At 41.6% G+C, this 19,808-nt stretch overlaps 2 protein-coding genes across 2 annotated transcripts; both read right to left on the bottom strand.

Annotated features, from left to right (window-relative positions):
• Window positions 1-1,176: 1,176 nt before the first annotated feature.
• Window positions 1,177-2,280, bottom strand: LOC108123652 (uncharacterized). Its single transcript, XM_017238895.3, has 3 exons — window positions 2,036-2,280; window positions 1,474-1,972; window positions 1,177-1,419 (listed from the first exon to the last, which is right to left on the bottom strand). Exons 1-2 carry the CDS (start codon window positions 2,093-2,095, stop codon window positions 1,529-1,531), a joined length of 504 nt encoding a protein of 167 aa, XP_017094384.2. The 5' UTR covers window positions 2,096-2,280; the 3' UTR covers window positions 1,177-1,419; window positions 1,474-1,528.
• Window positions 2,281-13,017: 10,737 nt separating this feature from the next.
• LOC108123651 (uncharacterized) lies at window positions 13,018-13,969 on the bottom strand. Its single transcript, XM_017238894.3, has 2 exons — window positions 13,810-13,969; window positions 13,018-13,750 (listed from the first exon to the last, which is right to left on the bottom strand). The coding sequence occupies exon 2, from the start codon at window positions 13,659-13,661 to the stop codon at window positions 13,251-13,253; it is 411 nt and encodes a 136-aa protein (XP_017094383.2). The 5' UTR covers window positions 13,662-13,750; window positions 13,810-13,969; the 3' UTR covers window positions 13,018-13,250.
• Window positions 13,970-19,808: the final 5,839 nt, after the last annotated feature.

The following is a 19,808-nucleotide window of genomic DNA, read 5'->3' as shown; positions in this document are numbered from 1 at the left end:
TTTTGATTCAATTAATTGAATAAGTTTGGGTATTAAGGAATGAACAAATATAGGATTTTTAATAAAGAAGATTAAGCAGAGAAAGTTTTGTAAAAGGGGTCTATAAAGTTAATATTAAACCATTAAGTCAGAAGTCAGAAGTAGAGTTTTTAAAGAAAAGGATTTATCCAAATGGTTCTTAAATGTAAACCTAATAGCCTTAGAAAGAAATATTATATGAAGTATTTTAAACAAATAGTTTGAATTAGTTAGAAATCCTATAAGTGTTATGACCTTCTTTAGTTAATTACTACTTAGGAAACAGAGCTTCTAAACAATTATTATCATGGGACATATACATCACCCCTACATTCACCCCTATTTTAACCCTAATTATATCCCATTATTATTTCAGTAGTATGTATAGTATTTCTATATGAAAAATACTTTATAGACTAGTTCACCTTCACTCCCGATTTCATCACTTTATCCCGTGTGTTGTTTCTCTCATATTTACTTTCGAATATTTGTGTCCTTTTTGCAAATATCCTTTGAGCCTTGGACCGAAAGCAGCCCCCAAGCCGTCTCCCACCAAAGAGTCCTGGCTCCAGGGTGTGTGAAAAAGACGAAATTGAATAGCGAACATTAATCAAGTTTTACTTGAAATTGCTGTTCGGCCTGCCGACTGCTGGCTGCAATTTTCTCGTCTGCTCGTGGTCGGAGTCCGGTGCTCTTCGATCCGTAAAGGAAACAGAACGATGCCTGAAGAGACCGAGACCGAGCCCTACCCCGAGCCAGAGCCACGCCTCCCAGTCTTCCGGATGCCAGGTGGAGAGCCAGTCTGGACAAATGTTTGTGGCAAGGCCATTAAGAGCTGCAAACTCCGCAAACTGCAGTCCCCGGATGTGCGGAATCGTCGGACGACGGAGAACACCGGACGAAGGCCCATAGCTGCCGGACAACTGTTTAATTATAGCAAAATATTTGCAATGGCAAATCAATTAAGTCGCAGGTTGCCGACTGGAGCCCTTGAATGGAAATGCTGCAGAAATATGAGACAGCGCCCAAGGAGCCAAAGGACGTGCAATCGATTCCCATTCGAAATACTCGTAAATTGCTATAACTGCAGAAATATCAGATACTGCAATTGTCCTCCTCATGCCAAGGCTCTTTGTGAGTTCGGAAACGCAATCTGACTAATTGTAGAGATATTTTTTTTATTTTTATTTCAATCGATTTCAACCAAATTTGTTGATACTTTTTGCAGCCAAATAAGCGGAATTTCAGTCTTTAAATGATTTGGGTACAATCGAGGTATAAAAAAAGCTAAAGCCAAGTATGGAAATTAAAAGAAACTTCCTTTTTAAACATTAAAAAATGCATTGGTGAATATAGGCGCCGAGTAATCAGTTCTCCGAATAGTCCCATTTTCAAATTTTACTAAAAATGAATTATTAAAATAATAAGCTTCCTAGTAGTAGTATTAAAACTTACTAAAGGTTTCATAGAAACTATATCAATAGTATAGAATAGAACCTCCTTGAAAATGCTACCAATAACTGATCTTAGGAACTGCGGAACCTATAGATCCGGAACTGGATCCCGGTTGTTGGCGGAACTCATGGAGGCTATGGCACTGGCGACTATCTGCCAGATTAGTGGTAGAGTTATTGGAGCAGCCATGATTGAGGCCATGGTGGATGCTGTGGTGGACACCCAAACGGTCGGCACGCAACTTTACTCCGGCCTTTCGAAGCGCCGACATAACTCCAGCCAGCCGCAAGCTAATGTCCGTGTTGTCCTTATCGCCACAAGAGGCTTCCTTTCCTATCTTCCAAAGGGGCTTCAAGACTGCCTGCCTGCTTGAAGGAGGGTCAGTCCTTCGAGCGTCTCCCACTCCCAGGTCCAGGCTTGGCATCACGATCGGTACTGGGCGATGTATGATGGTCTGCATTGGCATGCCTCCAGCAATCGATGGTGTGTACGAACAGGGCTGGGGATGGGATGAGGTTACTACTACGTCCTACGCGGTTACCATAGAGCTCCTCGCACTCACCAATCCTGACTGTCCCTTCCAGAAGGAGAATGTGTTCAGACCTCGGCCTCGATTGTTCATTTTGATTTCGAAAATCGGGTTGAAAATATGAATAAGAATTTCTAAAGCAAAATAATATCCTAAAACTTATTTTTCATACTATTTTTATTTTGGTCTTAATTTATATTCCTAACTAAACTATTACGGAGAATTTACGTTGGATTTTGATGTTTCTAAAATGAAAATCTGGTTGGAAATGAGAAAATCCTGGCCCTGTTTAAAAGTCTACTGGAACTGGGCCTACTTGTTTAAGGCTTTAATCGAACTACAGCCTATCTGATGGCAAGAAAGTGTAATTATTTTTAATAAAAAATGATTTAAAAAGCCAGTAACTCCCTCTCCCCGGAGCCACTTTATCACTTTGCAGTAAATAAGATTCTGGTAATTGATTTGTTAAGCCACTGGGAAAATGAAACGATTAAATCATCGGATTGCTGAGCTAATTTTCCTTTCGGCCATAAAGGGATTCGAATGGAAAAGCGCTGCGAGTGGAATGTGTGGCGTAATTTTTATGACGCCTGTTGTTTTTGGATCTCCACCCTCTCCCCCCCCCTACAATTTCCAACAAACAAACAAACAAGGCTGCAAAATACAAAGCCCTGCGATTATGGACCAGTATCGGACCATTAAGCAAAGTGGTCCAGTAAAAACAGGGGACCTGAGATCCCTACTAAGTGGCCCAGTTCTCTGCCACATTCACGTCTTTCATTCACGAGACTGCTCCGGTGTTTGGTTCTACGGTTTTCAGGGCCCTTTCCGGATTTTTCAGTTCCCCTTCTATGAATCTCCCCCCGCCAGGGGTCGCACCCCACCCTGGGGAACAATCCGCTGGCTGGTCAAACTTTTCCAGTTTCTAGTGTCAGCTCCGGTCCAGGCCGCAGGCCACAAACAAACACATGCCTAATGAAGCGCACTCGCACTGCCACGCCCCCACAGCCCAGTGTCTAACTCCCAGAGCCAGCACCACTCTCTGGCCACGGGGACCCCCCTTTTTTTTGCACAGTGGATGGGGGAAACCAGAAAAGTCAAGAGGGCTTTGCTTGCATTCATGGGGGTTTTTCTAAAAAAATATAATAAAATTTACCAAAAAAACCCTAAACTTAAGCTTTGAATAAAATTTTGTTTTATTTATTAAAGCTTGTTTTTAAAAAATCTTTAAATATCTTAACAAAAACCTTAGATTAAACTATTTAATATTTAAATCTAAAAACCCATAAAAACCATAAACCCACAGGGAAGTCATGTGTAAATTCATAGAGAATTCGTAATCTACGATTGTTTCTGCCCATTGACTCGTTTTACACTTCCGCTTTAAGTGGATCGGCTCTACACTGGCCAGCACAGACCGACAAATGAGCCACTTTTTTCACTCAACTAGCCAGTTGGCATTATTGGCCAATTTGAATTCCATTCGGCGTGGCCATAATTTGACGCCTTTTTTAGTTACACATCCATAAGGCATGAGAGGCCTGGTCCTGATCCCGGTCCCTGTCAGGCCCCTCATAACAATATCAGTTGCTGTAATTTGCGGACCACTGTGGACCACTTCCTTGCCCTCGCCCCATATCCTGCCAGTCCTCGCCCTATATCCTGGCCCTGTCATCATGGCCAGGCATTGTTGTTGTTTTAGCTGCAGTTGCTTGGTAAGTTGGCAATACCCACTAATTTATGCGTATTCAAGTTTAAATTGCAAATGCGTGCTACGTGCGGGCCAGCACTCCTGTGAGTTGTCCTTTGGGCCTAATGGGGGGTATACTATATGGTGTGGTTCGGTGGGTCCTACTAGGCCCACAAACGCTGACAATTTGGCCAATTTATAGCTGGGATTTTTGTCAAATTTTTTGGATAAAATATCTTAATTTTAGAGACAACATGACTGATGATATTCTTGGTTCTTTTTTGAATTCTTTCAAGATTTTTATTATTTAAGAAGATAATAGTGATGTGTTTTTAAAGTTTGATATGATGTAAGATGCTTTATTAAGATTTTACAAATAAAAATAGATTATAGATAGATCTTTTAGGGTTCTTTAAGATAGAAACCTAATATTACTTGGTGTTTATACCTTTTTAATATCTTTAACTTTTATAGACTTCTATCATTCGTAATAAAGCCCCTTATTTCTTAAAAATTTTATTTATTTTTTGGCCTTTTTTTTAGACCTTTTTCATAAAATCTTTTCAGACACCTCTCTCGAGGGGTGGTGGCAACTTGAAAGCTGAATGGGGGGTGGCTGCCTCAAAACGTTGACGTTGACCAAATTGGGCATTTTGTTCGATGGCTGAAGTGGCAGGGGAGAGCAGGGGGGTAAGGGAAAGTGGGCGGTTGACTGTTGATGGGCGGGGCAGCTGATGATGTGGTAGATTCTGCAATCACGCACTCATACACACACACACACACCCATACCATCCATATACGAAATGCATTCCATGTTTATTGTATTGCATTTTGCTGTTCGTCCTGTTCGTCCTGGCCATACATATGTGTGTAAATTGCACATGTATATGTAAATGTACAGTACTTCAGTTGGGAACTAGTTAACCACGCCCACCGCCCCGCCCCCTCTTGCCTAGCATTCACTTCACTTTCTTCTGCGGCGCTGCAGGACATGTTTCTGGCCATCTCACAGTTTTTAGGCCATTGTTCTGGCGTATTACCGCTCTTTGTTTTCAGCAAAGTGTTTTTTTTTCTTTAAACCAGACACTAGTGGGTTGTTTGGTAGCCAGTACACCCAGAGAAACAAGCCTAATTGTTTGAATAAATTTATAATTAATATCTAAGCTCTACAAGGGCTTAGTAGCTATTTTTAATATCCCACCGAGTTCTGCAATGATTAAGTCCTGTTGCTAGCTATAGCCAGAGGTTTGGGTCTATATAGTCCTGGCCAAGTTAAGCACTTGAACTGACCCATTGGTCAGTGTTTCCATGCAAAACCACTTAATCCGACACTTGAAATCCTGGCCAGAATTTCATTTCCCAGCCAAGGTTATCGGTTTCAAGTTTATTGGGCTACTCTCGTTTCCGAATTTAAAACGGAAAAGGATTACCCTTTTCCCAATAATCCTTTTAATAATCCTCTAAAACCCTATCACCTCCACACTTAAACCCCAACAAATTTTCACCCCTTTTTTTTATTATTTGTAGCTCAAAAATTGTTTTCTTTTCTATCCATAATAAATAACAAAAACTGTCAAACTGCTGCCGTGGCTGTAAAATGTTAAACACGAAATCCAAAACAAGGCCCGGCCCACAGAAACACAACAACAAAAACAAGGATATGACATATGAGTGTCGCTGTCAAACGTCGTCAGGACTGGAAGATTTATGTCCTCTAGCTCAGCGGGTAAACCATCCAAGTGAGCACGTGTCCTGGGCCCAATCATAAAATAAATAAAACTCCAAAAAATAAAAAAATAAAAATGTGAAGGAAGGGGTAGACCTATACATTCAATACCCTTCCTATTAAAAATATTATTCTCTAAGTATATTCTGTAAAGACTTTAGTCCTTTTATACTCTCTCTTAATAATAAATAGAAAGTTTACTGAAACCACAATACCCTTAGAAAGTGTATAACAAAAAAAAAATACAAGTAATTGGATCGATTCCGTTTGGCAGATTCGCCGGAAAATCGATCAATGTTTTCATTAGCGATTTTCCGGCGTAAACTCGCAAAAGTGTTAAGATTGAAAACAACTCCAATATGGAGTGGGGCGGAGAAGGATATGTGTGAGCTTTCGCCTTATTGTGCCACTTTTATTTCCTTCTGGCAGGACCTGCTCCTTTTTATTGTTCTTTCCATTTGCCAAGTGGCAAGGCGACACATGGCGCTTTGTGATTGATGCGATATCCTTTGACAGGCTTACACCCAAATCCATTCCGTTCTATGGCCTCGTCCTGCGGAGAAGCCTCCCTCTTTTCCTGCCTGCCCATCTGCCCATCTGTCCTGGTTCGGGAGGCTTCATCAATGCGACAATGTCCTGACAGTCGCAAGTGCAAGACAAACAAGCTGCACTTCTCGCACAACTGCGTCACATTTCCCTCAGACCCTCAGTCCCTACCACTGCCCCGCCCCCATTTCCCTTCACATCTCAGATGCTTTTCCCAGCCCTGATTTTCCTCCACGCACACAATTTTCACCGCACACGCATGAGATACATATGCAAATGAAGGCCACAGTGAGCCAAAGTGTGTTTGAAAATGAAAAGAAAAATATTTTTTAAAATAATTATAAAATAAACTATAGTTTTGATATTATTTTAAGATTATTTGAGGACTATATAGATTTTATTTTAATAAATAGACAGCTTAAAGTTCTATTTATTCAACAAGCTTGACCAAAACCAGTTGACCAAGAAAGAAGAATCCAACATTTTTAAAACAATATTTAAATAAATATAAAAGATTCACTAACTTTTCTTCAAGATTTGTGTCTAAGAATAACAATTCCAGTTTCTATCTGCAAGAACCTTCTCACAACTCCCTGAAACCCTTCCATATTGACCCTCCAACCACTGTGCATTTACCAGAAATCGAGCAAACACGGGCCCTGTCAATATGCCAAGAACCGAGTGCAGCTGGAAAAATAAAAAAAGGATTTGCGGCAGACAAGTTGCCAGCCCCTTAGTCCTTGCAGCAGCCTTGCCGCCCACCTTATGGCCACAAAAATAATTATCGGCCAATATTCTGAGGAAGGCCCGAAACCTATTGAGCGGCAGAATTCGAAGCCACCAAAATCAGAAAACCGTGTGTATGCTTCGGAACTTTATTTGTGACTGACAAATGTAGCGAAAAAAAATGAAAAAGTTGTTATACATAATTTTCTTATTCTCTATTTCTTAGGACCATACAAGCGTGCATTGCATCATCCTAATATTGTACCGGGTACTTTATTTTCTACACCCTTCCTCAATGCAAGCTTGTTTACAAAAAATGATTATCAAAACAAATTAAACATTTTTGTAAACTCTTCGTGTTTTGTTTTAGGAAGATTTTTTGTCAAAATATCTGCAATCATTTCAGTTGTACATTTGTATTTCAACAAAACTTGCCCTTTCTTTACAACTTCTCTAACAAAATGATAACGTATATCAATGTGCTTAGTTCTGGAATGATGAACAGGATTCTTGGTTAACGCCTGCGCACTCAGATTATCCCCATACACGACGATCGGGGTGTCGTTGTCTCCGCAACCGATCTCCATAATCAGCCTTCGCATGACTATCGCCTCCTTAAATGCCGCCGAAAGTGCCATGTATTCCGCCTCGGTACTGCTTAACGCCACACTTCGCTGCTTTTCCGAACGCCAAGAAATCGGACCACCTGCTAACAAGTAGATGTAACCAGTATATGATTTCCTGTCAAGCCTATCGCCTGCCCAATCCGCATCCACGTATCCACAGAACGACTGACCACATTGCCGATAGTGTAGTTTCATGTCAATCGTAGATGAGAGGTATCTAAAGATGTGCTTTATGCCAGCCATGTGTTCAGCATGTGGGTTTTGATTCCGCTGGGCCAATTTCGACACCGAATGCAATATGTCTGGCCTTGTTGTAAGAGCTAGCCACATAAGCTCTCCTACTATGGACTGATACGTAGTGGGATTCACCTTTTTGCATTGAGGGCTTGTACAGTCTACTTGGAAACCAGCATCCAAAGGTGTCTTCGCCGACTTGCAAAAATCACTTCCATGGGTATGCAAAAGATCCTTGATATATTGCGTATGTCCCAAAGTAATTGCTCCAAGATCACCGTCTCGTTCGATTTCCATGCCCAGGAAATGGTTAAGTTGACCCTTGTCAACACACTCGAATGATTGTGAGATGCTGCTCTTGATTTTCAGCAAATCCTCGTGCGATTGGCAAGCTATAATTATATCGTCAACATATACAAGGATTAGTACAAGATTACCTTCGCCACAATTTTTGTACAAACATGGTTCGTTATCACAGGCAACGAATCCCATATTGACCAATACGCCATTTAGCTTCTCGTTCCAGGCCCTTCCTGATTGTTTCAAGCCATATATTGCTCTCTTCAAAAGCAATACTTTGTCAGGATTTGAGTCATCTGAGTACCCTTCCGGCTGCTTCATGTAGACCGTCTCACTCAGATCACTGTTGAGATACGCGGTGCATACATCCATTTGATGAAGATGTAGCTTAAGCTCCGCCGCCAGTGCTATAATAAAGCGCACACTCTCCAATCGGCATACTGGCGAAAATGTTTCTTGGTAATTTACGCCAAACTGCTGAGCGCATCCTTTTGCTACCAGTCGAGCCTTGAAACGTTCTATTTGGCCATCTTTATCACGCTTCACGTTGAACACCCACTTGCATCCAATGGCTCGCTGATCTTTGGGTAAATCAGTGACTTGCCAAGTCTGGTTGGCAACCAGAGAATCATATTCTCTTTCCATGGCTTCACGCCACTCCTTTGCATTATTACTCTCCAGCGCCTCTCTGCAAGTTAACGGAATCGGAACATTTTCCGAAATAAGGGCGCCTAGGATATTGTACTGCTTCTTTGGACGTCCAGGTTTTCCAGTCCGAATGATCTTAGGGCGGCCGGGGCCCCTGCGTGCCTCCTCCTCGACATGCTCACCCTTTTCTTCAGCACTCTCGTACTGATCCGTGCTATCATCGGAGCTGTCGGCGTCGATGGATGAGTCAGAAACGACTTCTGCATCTCCGAGTCCCTGCTGCTGACGGTCCTCCTCCAGGTCCTCCAGCTCGATCGTCACAGTATCATCCTTGGATGCCACGTCATGATGTTCATCAAATAATACATCCCGTTTTTCGACCAATTGTCCAGTTGATGGGTCATACAGTCGATAACCTTTGGCTGCAACAGAATACCCAACCATAATGTACTCCTTTCCCTTAGGTTGAAATTTGCTGCCCTTCCTCGGACCCTTGTCCAGAGCAACTGCAAGAGATCCAAAAACCTTTAGATGTTTTGCATAAGGTCTCTTACCCGTCCACGCTTCCATAGGAGTCATACTCTCTAATGCGCTGGTAGGGGAACGATTTCGCAGATAAACCGAAGTGTTGACAGCTTCTGCCCAAAAACGATCTCCCAGTCCCGCCTGGACCAGAAGGCATCTTGACATCTCCACTAGCGTACGATTTGCCCGTTCCGCAACTCCATTTTGCTGGGGAGTATATGCTATTGTTAGCTGTCTGTCGATTCCATGCTGCTTTAGACATTCGTCAAACTGTTTATTGACAAATTCTCCGCCATTATCACTCCGCAGGCATTTCAATCTTTTTCCTGTCTGCCGTTCCACCAGATTCTTGAATTCGATGAATTTAGATAGCACCTCGTTCTTTCCATGCAGGAAATAAACAAAAATCCTCCTGGACTTATCGTCAATGAACGTCAGAAAATACTTGGAACCTCCGAGGGATGGTGTTGGAAAAGGTCCACAAACATCTGCGTGTATCAGCTCCAAAAGCTCCTTAGCCCGATTACTCGTTGCAGATGGAAAAGGTTGAACATGGATTTTGCTAACCATACACGTTTTGCAATTAATATTCTCTGGCAACCGAATATTTTCTATTCCTCGAACTATCCCTTTGGATACCATCTCTTTCAAGCTAGAGAAATTAATATGTCCGTATCTCTTGTGTAGCAAAATTCCATCAACAGCTGACATGGCAAAACATTTACTTCGGCCACCTTCAAATAAGTACAAGTTGCCAATCTTTTTGGCTTTCACTATGCATTCTCCATCTTGCATCACCTTGGCATTCTCTATGTCAAAGGTCACCTTGCACCTGTTCTGGACAGCACTGCTCACGGAATAGAAATTTCCGGTCATCTTCGGAACGTAGAGAACATCTTTTAGTGTCAACATGCACTGGCCTGTCTGTATCTTGACGTCACCTATACCTTCTGCTTGAAGGAAACCAGCATCGGCCAGTCCGATCTGTTCAGTGTGCTTCTCAAACTTTGTGAATAGCTCTCTTGCGCAACACATATGGCTTGTTGCGCCACTATCTAAGCACCATGTTGAATTGTCAATTTTGTTGACGTCACAGGCGTGCAACAGGCTGCTTTGTCGATTCACCATACTTCTTGATTCCATACGATGATCTCCCTCACCCTCTCTTCGACACTGGGACTTAATGTGCCCTTGCTCACCACACTTGAAACAAACGATATTTTTTCGTTTCTTCTGTCCATACGTTTTTGTCTGTGAGTTGTGCTTGTGTATTGCAGCAAATGCTTTAGTGTCGACTCGTTCCTCTGTTATTCCTTTTCTTTCGCTCTCCTCCTTTAACTTTATGGTGAGAATTTCGAACGAAGGTAACTGATCTCGTGTTTCCATAGCGACCACGAAATGTTCAAATTGCTCTGGAAGACTTGATAGCAAAACGATAGTGCGAAGTTCGTCGTTTATGTCTATTCCAACTCCAGTTAGACAATCCAGAATTTCCACAAATTCACTTATGTAGGTCGTTATGCTCTGCCCTTGCTCCATCCGTTTATTGAGCAGTTTCTTGTATAACTGTACTTTTCGTACAGGTCCGCTTGGTTGATGAACTTCCTTCAACTTAGTCCATGCCTCCACAGCCGTTAAGCAATTCTTGATGTAGGCCAATTGAGATGTCTTGACACTCAATGTTATTGTCGCCAACGCCTTACTGTCCAAGGCCGCAAACTGTTGTCCTTCCGGAACATTCGTTTCAGTTAGCTCTCCAGACGTAACACTCCACAGACCGGAATGCACTAATACAGATCGCATCTGTATTTTCCATGTATCATAGTTTGTCTCCTCTAACTTATCAATTTGATAAAGAGCACTCATTGTTCTTAATCTTGAGTCACACACCGAATAACTTGAACTCTCTAGTGCCTGGGCCCATAACCTATTGAGCGGCAGAATTCGAAGCCACCAAAATCAGAAAACCGTGTGTATGCTTCGGAACTTTATTTGTGACTGACAAATGTAGCGAAAAAAAATGAAAAAGTTGTTATACATAATTTTCTTATTCTCTATTTCTTAGGACCATACAAGCGTGCATTGCATCATCCTAATATTGTACCGGGTACTTTATTTTCTACAAAACCAAAGTCATATTTCACCAATCTGCAATCTCCACATTTTCGCAGCCAATTTCAAAAATTGAATGTTCACGGCGCGAGGTGGATGGCATAAATTTTGTGGCTCTAAACTGGTGAGAACAGGAGCTGCAGGACCAAAGCTGCACGCTTGGCCACCACCCGTAGCTCCTACTCCTCCTCGTGCTCCTGCTCCTGTCTTTGATTAATAGCCAAGGCCATAAATCTGAAGCCGGCGGGCCGTTGAGCGGTCTCCGGGTCTCAGGATCAGGGTGCTAGTAAAATCAGGTAAGTAACTTGCATAACTTACCGACCCGGCCAATGGTCAACGGGTCTGGCTACTTGTTATGGTTTTGGCCATCGGCCACCCGCTAATGAGAGGCTGTCCGTGGGTGGGAGGCTGTTCCATGGTCCTGTCTGGTTGGCATCGCGTCCCAGGACACAGGCCCCGAGACAGGGACAGAAGTGTCTGTCATGTCAGTTTTGCGCGCTCGGCGCTTATCATTTTTCAGACTTTGTCCCGCCAACCGAAAAAAACAAATGACGCTAATAACTTGGTCGTGACCGAACAATAAGAGTTGGCCGAAATCGCTGCCAGGCTAAATTGGAAGATACATGGCTAAAAAATGGTTGAAGAAAGCTTCAAACTTTAGCCGAAAAAAAAAACCTATTAAACTTCCAACTCTTGAGATTAGTTTCTCATATTTTTTTATGGTTTTCAGCAAGTTAATAAATCAAAATACTATCAATATTTAAACAAAAGGAAATTCCATTTTTAAGAAACAGGGCTTGGTCCTTTAAACTCGTTTTCTATAGTCCCTTTAAAGAAACGTTCAAAATGTAACAGATATCGTAAAATGTAATTGTCCTGAGAATATTGTTCTGGCCATGCACTGGAAATAATTTTGATTAATAGATCTGAAGCTGAGGACAAAGGTTCTCTCAGACTAGGCATCTATAAGAGTCTACAAGAAAAGACCTTAAAGACTCATTATTATTAAATCTCTTGCAGTAATTTCCCTCGGTGTGACATCAAAATATTTTCCAATTACCAAGGAAATATCCCCATTCAGAGGCGCTCGATAAAAGGCAATTAAAAATGACTTATGCCATTGTTTTGGCTTTTCCTGCTCGAAAGCTCAAAGTTTTATGGGGGTCAGCTGGGGGCCAGGCCCTTTCTGCCCTTCATCTGGGCCAACATGTGTGTGCAATGGCCGAAAGTTTTGTTTTTTTTTTTGAAAACTTCTTGCCCCCAAAACGAATTCCCAGCCAGTGCAAAATTAATACACAATTTGTTTCGAGTACGAAATACGAATGGTGGATTAGCCACCGATGGGCTATGGCCTTAACTTTCCATTTCAGGACTTATCGAGAGCATTGGGATTACCTCAACCGTTTCATAAAACTTTGACAATTAAATCGAGAGGTTTCTAACAAAAAAAAATAAATAAATGAAAGAAAAGAAATTTCAGTTAAACGAAATTGTTGCAACGGGTCCGAGAGTCGAGGGAAATAGGTGGCGGGCTCCAGGGATCCTGTAGTTTCATAGCTGGACCATAAATACTCCGCACCCATACAGACCCATAAAAAGCCAACGCCATCGGCATGCAGAATGCATTGCGAGGACGAGGACGAGGGCGAGGGTGAACACAAAAAATAAGGATAAAATAAGAGGAAGGGTTGTGGCAGGACCTGCCATAAACATTTGCATTTGATGGCACTAAAAAATGGGGCTTGGATGTGGCAAGCAGTTGACATAAAATAAAATAATATTCGCAATCAAATGGAGCCCTCGGCTTGCCATCAATTCTTAGCCCAGGACGGTGCAACGCTATGATTAAATTTTAGTTTCTACCTTGAATTAAGAAAAATAGTTTACATCTCAAATAAACCGTGGGTTTTTATTTTTATTTTTTTTTTCACAAACGAAAGCCATATTTAAGACACGCAACCAGAGAATGGACTCTTTCACTCCAAATACCAAGGCTGAGGATGCGACGACAACATGGATCCGCTACGTCGGTATGATAATGCAGGTGGGATTAGTCGATGGGACATAAGAGAGCTCGAGGGCTTTAGTGCACGGGATTGGGTGGGTTCTTGGCGCCTACCAGAAGTCGCCCTTGGCACCAGCTCCGGCACCTGATCCCGAATACGCCCCGCCCCCCTGCAGGCTCAGGTCCATGCCGTTGTAGGCACAGAAGGCCTCCCCGTTTTCGAGGCACGGCTCGTACTGGGTCTGGGGCTGGGGCTGCCCAAAATAGCCCATCGCCATGGTGGGGCAGTTGATATGCCGGAAATCGCCCATGCCGGCCATCTGCATCTGTCCAGCTCCGAATCCGCCGGGAAAATAACGAGCTCCGCCGGGGGACATGCCCGCTAGTGCTGCAGCTCCCGCCGCTCCGGCTCCGATGCGCCACGGCAAGCCCGATGGATTCTGGCTCATGAGGTCACCCATTTGTGGGTAGACGGGAGCGGTCACCGGCTGGCCGTTCCAGAATGAGAATCCGCTCGACATCCTGCCTCGAAATACACTTGACTTTTCACACGGAATTGAAAGAAATATTAATTCTTTTTCAGATTTCCCTGATTTTTTAGGACGGTCTTCTGCAAATTAAATATTTTTTCGAAAATATCTCTACACACAATAATTTACTTTTTCGTACCTATTTTCCTTTATTATTATTTAAATTTTTGAATTTGGAAAAAATTTTAAATTTCAACTCTGAATTTGGAATAACCACACGGTCTGAACGTTTCCGAGTCTAGATTTCAACTGAGCTCTATTGGAGACAAGGCCCAGGGGCACCACTTGACAGCTCCAAAAGTTAGTTCCATGGACTACTATTTTTGATATTTGATTATTTTACTTCTAGATTACTAGATAACGACTTTATTTCCTACAGAGGCTCTAAGAAAATTGTCGAATTCCGATTCGGAAAATAAAATGGAGGATGGAGAATAGTTCTTTGCTTCTTTTAAGGCATTCCACTAGAGGATCTGATGATTCTTAGAGAAATTATAAACTTTTTTGGGGCCACAAAGTCTCCCATACCCTAATTTTTACCAATAAAATTTATCAAAATTTCGGATTAGACATTCAGTAAGAATGATGGAGCTAAGTTCTCTGCTTGTTTTAAGGTATTCAGCTAAAAGATTCTTTTCTTTCTACGAAACCTAAAAAAAAGACGTATTCTAATATGAAATTATTGGTCTTTCAAAGTCAATTCCACTCTGGCTGTTTTTCGTCTATTAATTGTTTACTATTCTCTTTGGTTTCCTGGTCCCTGGCCAAGTCTTGTGTCCTGCTCAGGATTATCCTGGCTCTGGCTCTGTTTTTTTTTTTTTTTTTTGATATTTTTCACTTCCGCCTCTGGCAGCGCCTGAGAAGTTCCAATGTTAATTAGCAGCTGACCGAACACTTCGCAATGGGCCGAGGGCAGTCAATTAGTCGACATCAATTGGCACGCCCACTAACATGACGCCCACTCCAGGCTTGGGTCCCGGGCTTTGTTGTTTTCTGCATTTAATGCGCATTAATTGCGCATAATTAAATTTTCTACAATTTTATTATGCACTTTACATGGCAAATGCACAACATTAAAACCAGATTAAGACGGCCGTTTCGTAAATTGGTAGAATTAATGGCATACTGATAGTTGTCCCTCCGTCCCCTCCCCCCTCCCTTTCCAATATTTTGGCATCTTTTGTAATGGCGTTGGCCGCCATTTTACTTTCTACCTCCCTTCCCTCTCGCTCTCTCGGTTGTTGTATCTCTTTTTAGTAGAATCGTAATTTTCGTTTTTTATCCGTCATTTAACAGAAATCGTGTCAGTTGCGCTGTCATTGTTGTCAATATTATTATTATTATTATTACCTCTTTGTTGTTGTTGTTTTCCTCGTCGATCCTTGGCTCCTTGTTTCTGGCCTTCTCGGTTTCCGTTTTTTTTCGCCCGTGTTTGCCTGTTAAATTCCAGAATGAATATTTAATTTCATTTTAATGCGGTTTAAATGCCAGGCGACTGACTAACGCACAGGACCAACCATATATATTTTATATACATACATATATTGGCATTTATTTATGCACGAAAATGCATATGTATGACATTCAAGCAATTAATACACTGCTGAAAAATGCATAGGATCTTTAAGAATTCCAAGGTAATTAAATCCCACAAACAACTTAAATTTATTAAATATTTTTCCAAAAAATTTTCATATATTTCTCATACTTCCCATTTAACATTATCTTTATAATTAATTGGAATATGGAAAATATTTCATTAAAATCCAAAGCATCGCACTAATTTATAGCATGCGATAAATTCGTGTGGGAAATTCTCTCTCTCTAGCTTTTAGGCTAGAGCGCTCTCACGCTAGCGGTAGCCGAAGAAAAGTCCCAGGCGCAGGATATTTCCCTTCGGCTTCCCCCAATCCACCGCCAAGACCAGAAGGAGGTGGTGGGGGATGCAGGCTCCTCTGTGGAGGAGGAGGAGGATGGGAAATTTCTACAGCTGCTTTTTACGCATATTTTTGGCGCCGGTAAAATTTGTCGCTGTCTCCTAATGCACGCAGAAAAATAATTAATTTTTATTAAATTAATAAGCTACCAGAGTTTTCATTAATTTGGCCATATCCTTATGATATCCTTATGGAATACTAACTTATTTAGAATTTGACGAATCTCTCTTGGTAGTTTTTTCTCTCAGTGCTGGGCCTGAGTCTTTAGTAAGCTGTAATGGCTTCCCTGGCAAACGGGTTGTGTTCGTTTGGCTAATTAAACATTTGACAATTATTAATACATTTCAAATGGTTGCAGTGCGAAGGAAAAAAGAACTGAGCAAATATTTAACAGCTGCTCAAGGCACACATATCTACAGACATATGTACATATGTATGTGCACTCATCCCTGCACTATATTTCCTACAATATGTACATATGTATGTCCTCAGTATGTGTGGCAAGTGGGTCGACGCCTTCGGAGTGTTTGCTGCTGCGTCATTAAAAGCGCTGTGCCGACTGTCGTTTTTAGGATCCTGCACTGAAACTAAAATTTATATATAGTTTTTGTTTATACCAGCCATACCCAATAATCAAGGACTATGAAATACTGGCTTGGTATTTTTAAATCCTTTGGAGAAATAATTTTTAGAAGACCTAACTTGAAAGTACAGGAAGGACAACACCTTGACGGCATTTCACTTTTGATTTTATTTTTAAAACACTCGTATTTGTTTTTGTCGCCTTTTTAATTGCTCTTGTTGCTATTTGTTGTCCTGGCTGTGTTATTATGCTAACACAGCTTCTTCATTTTCTTAGCCATGTTGTCACCTTCGGTAGCCTGGCCAACGAGGCGTATGAGTAACGAGTGTGTGAAACAATAGGCATAATCCTTGTTTGCTTCAAGTCAATTTCATGGCTCGTTTTTAATTGTTTTTATTCAATCAACAGTGAAATAAATTGCACGATTTATTAAAATATGAACAAGGATTCAACAAGGCAATTAAAATGTGAAAACAAAACCAGGTTTTTAAGATCCTTATTAATACATAAGCCTGCACAAAATAAATATAGCATATAGAGGTCCTTGGGAGCACTTTCAATTATTGTTTTATCTTCTGGGTGTTTCAGTTCCGAGGCACTTTTATGGTCGCGCTCTTTTTTTGGTTGACTTGGCTTGGAGCGGGGCCAAGATTTCCAGATTGGGCCACAAGCAAGGTCACCTCGCCCGCACACTCGCAGGCATGGGCATGGGTATGGGCTTTGGGCCAGGATACTTGGGGTCTAATCAAGCCCAAAACCAAAACAACAAAGGACACTGGACGGCGGATGGTGGGCAGGTGGCAGGACAGGTCGCAGGACCTCTTTGTCAAATGTGTGCCATGACCTTACGCACAAACACTCTGATGATGAAGGTCCTTTAAATAACAAATCGCCAAAATGAACAAACCATAAAGCTAATTGCCATTCAAAATATTTTAGCATTCAAAGTGATAATCTTAATGCCACATTTCAATCAAAATGAATATTATTGGCAAGAGGAGACTGTCACAAAATGGAGATTGAATTCATTAACGCATCAAGGCTTAATGGCAACTCGTTGCCTAGAATTTTCAATTAAATATCATCTAGATACGGATAGAGTTTAGGAATGTTTGTGTTTGAATGATTTGTTATTGAGGCTGGAAATTAACCCACACACACATTCGCACTCGCACTCACACTCACATCCTGAGTGATATATGTGTGTGTGAAAATACAAGGATGATGCCGACACACGCATACATAATAAATGAAATCAAGTATTCAAATATGCTGCCATTTTTCCCATCCCATCCCATTCCCATCCGCCTTGACTTTTCCATCCAGCCAGGCAAGTGTTCAACCGCAACTAAGATGGCACTCTCCTTCGGCTGCCTCTGCCTCTCATCCTACCTGGCTCAGCGTTATCCTTTATCCTTTTCTCTAGACTCCTGGCTAAGTCTCTTCTCGGCCCACATAAGTATGCTATGGATTCTGTCAGAATGTTAATCCAATCCCATTGCGGTTGCTTTGTAGTGTCTGTGTGTGGCTGAGTGTGTTAGTCCTTTATGGGTGTGTCAATGTGCGTGTGTATGTGTGAAGGAGGTTCTGAATGTGTTGATTTCTAGCTAAACAAAAAAAACAAAAAACCCAAAAACAGACCTTAACCTGTGAAAGCCCATGACCCAAAAAAAGGAGTTTTCATTTCAAAAAGGATTAATATTATTCATCTGTGGTATAGATATTTATTTATTAAATTCAATAAATTATAGAGAAAATAGATATATATTTCTAAGATTTGAAACCAATATCTTAGTGTGTTAATTCCATCTTCCAGAGAAGCGTCTTCGACTTTTCCTAATGAAATAGTCCTGTGGTGCGATAAGTGTGTGTATGTGTGTGAGAATGGCTTTGTATTCGTTTGTTTGTTTTTTAGGCCTCTTGCAAACAAAGGCGCCAGTCGGTGGAGAAAAAAGGGTTCTGCTTCTTCCTCTTCCTGGCCATATCCGGCGCCGCCTTAGCCTTTTTCGCCCTCGTCTTTCTAACTTCTGCCTTTCTGGCTTTCCTTGTTTTTTTTTTTTGTTGGCATTTCGGCATTAAAATTCAAAATACGTTCGCCAAAAGGCAAAAGCCAATTTCAACCTTCGCTGCCTGACAAAATTCATTTGGCAATCGACAACGAAGCAGGTCCGATTCTCCTTTTGCTGCGTGAAAGGACGAGAAGGACGAGGGGTCTTTCAAAGGAGAGAGATTTTCCGGAGTTTCCCGGATTTTTTGGACCGAATTGCGATGTCTCCGTCTCATGCATAGTCAACAAGCGAATGTTGCCAGTTGTCCTGGCTAGGGTTCTGCGTCCGGGATCCTGGCTCCTGCCTTCTGGCTCCTGGATCCCTTCGATACAGTTCGATTCGTTTCCAAGTCCACCAAATTGCTTGCTTCGTTTAGTTTTCGCGTTTTGTTGGTTAGTCAGCTGACAGCTGTAAGCTAAAAATTGCACGCACCAGCGAAAATACCAAGCAAGGATATAAAGGATTCAAGGATATAACCAGCTAAGGGTAAGGACACTTCAACCAAAACATAAATGGAGCTAAGATTGATTTCATCACTTGAACTGATATTTGATTTTTGAAAGCCTTCGTCACTGTAACTCCCACAGGATATCAATTAGTCTACACTTTAGTCCTGGATTTTAGTGCATATTTGATAGGCGGAAAGGGGGCGTGGCTTATCTGACATTTACGCAGTACAACAAAAAAGAGGGAACGATGCGAAAAAGTTGGCTATGCTTCATGAAGTTTTGCCATCAATATTCCAGAACCCCCCCTCGAACTCCCCACCCCCCCTTCGCATACGCACATGTGTGTGTCCAGGGTGTATTTGTGTGTGTATGTGTGTTATGAACACGTTGTGGCGATAAATTTTGTCATGCTGCGTTATTGAACCCTTGAACCTTATAAAAATTTATAAATGTCAGTAAACTGTTGAAGGTCATCAGGCAGACCCAAGCAGACAACAACAAAAAAAATGGAGATGAGACCCCCCCTTCCCTCTTCCATCCACTAAATGGACTGATGATAGGGACCCTAATCCGTCCCTCCTGCCTCTCAGAGGCCTTCGTCCTTGTGTCCTTATGAAGCAGTAACTAAGTCAGTCGATATACGAATGTATATATGTGTGGGTAATTCCCCAGAGGAAGGACCTTTGGGGAATTTATCTTACATATAATTGAGGTGAAAGGCAAATGCCTTTTTTTAATTCAACGCCGCAAAATATTTATGAAATTCAGGATAATATTTAAAAGTTTGGCATTGTGTCATTGAAAGTCGATACATTTCTCAAGGGACTCCTTTAAAATTTTATTCTTTTCTTAAATATTCTTAAGAATACTCTTTTAATTTAAAAAGAACTCTTAGCCAACTATAATATAATGACCACTTCCCTGCTTTTAATTGCAAAAATGTCCAGAATAAAAAGCCAAACAATTTGGCAAGAAACTTGCAAATTCGGGTAGGACGCCGTGAAAATCGAGCAATTTCTATGCAAAAATGACCAGTGGATATTCAATTTCCTCGCCAGGACTCCTCGCTTTGAGTCCCTCCTTCCCCCTCACCGACCCGACATCACTTGCTGGCAAAGCCA

This window comes from Drosophila bipectinata, chromosome XR (genome assembly GCF_030179905.1).
Source record: "Drosophila bipectinata strain 14024-0381.07 chromosome XR, DbipHiC1v2, whole genome shotgun sequence".
NCBI classification, from domain to species: Eukaryota; Metazoa; Arthropoda; class Insecta; order Diptera; family Drosophilidae; genus Drosophila; species Drosophila bipectinata.
Note: the sequence above shows the minus strand (reverse complement) of the source record. Positions and strands in the feature narration are given on the sequence as shown.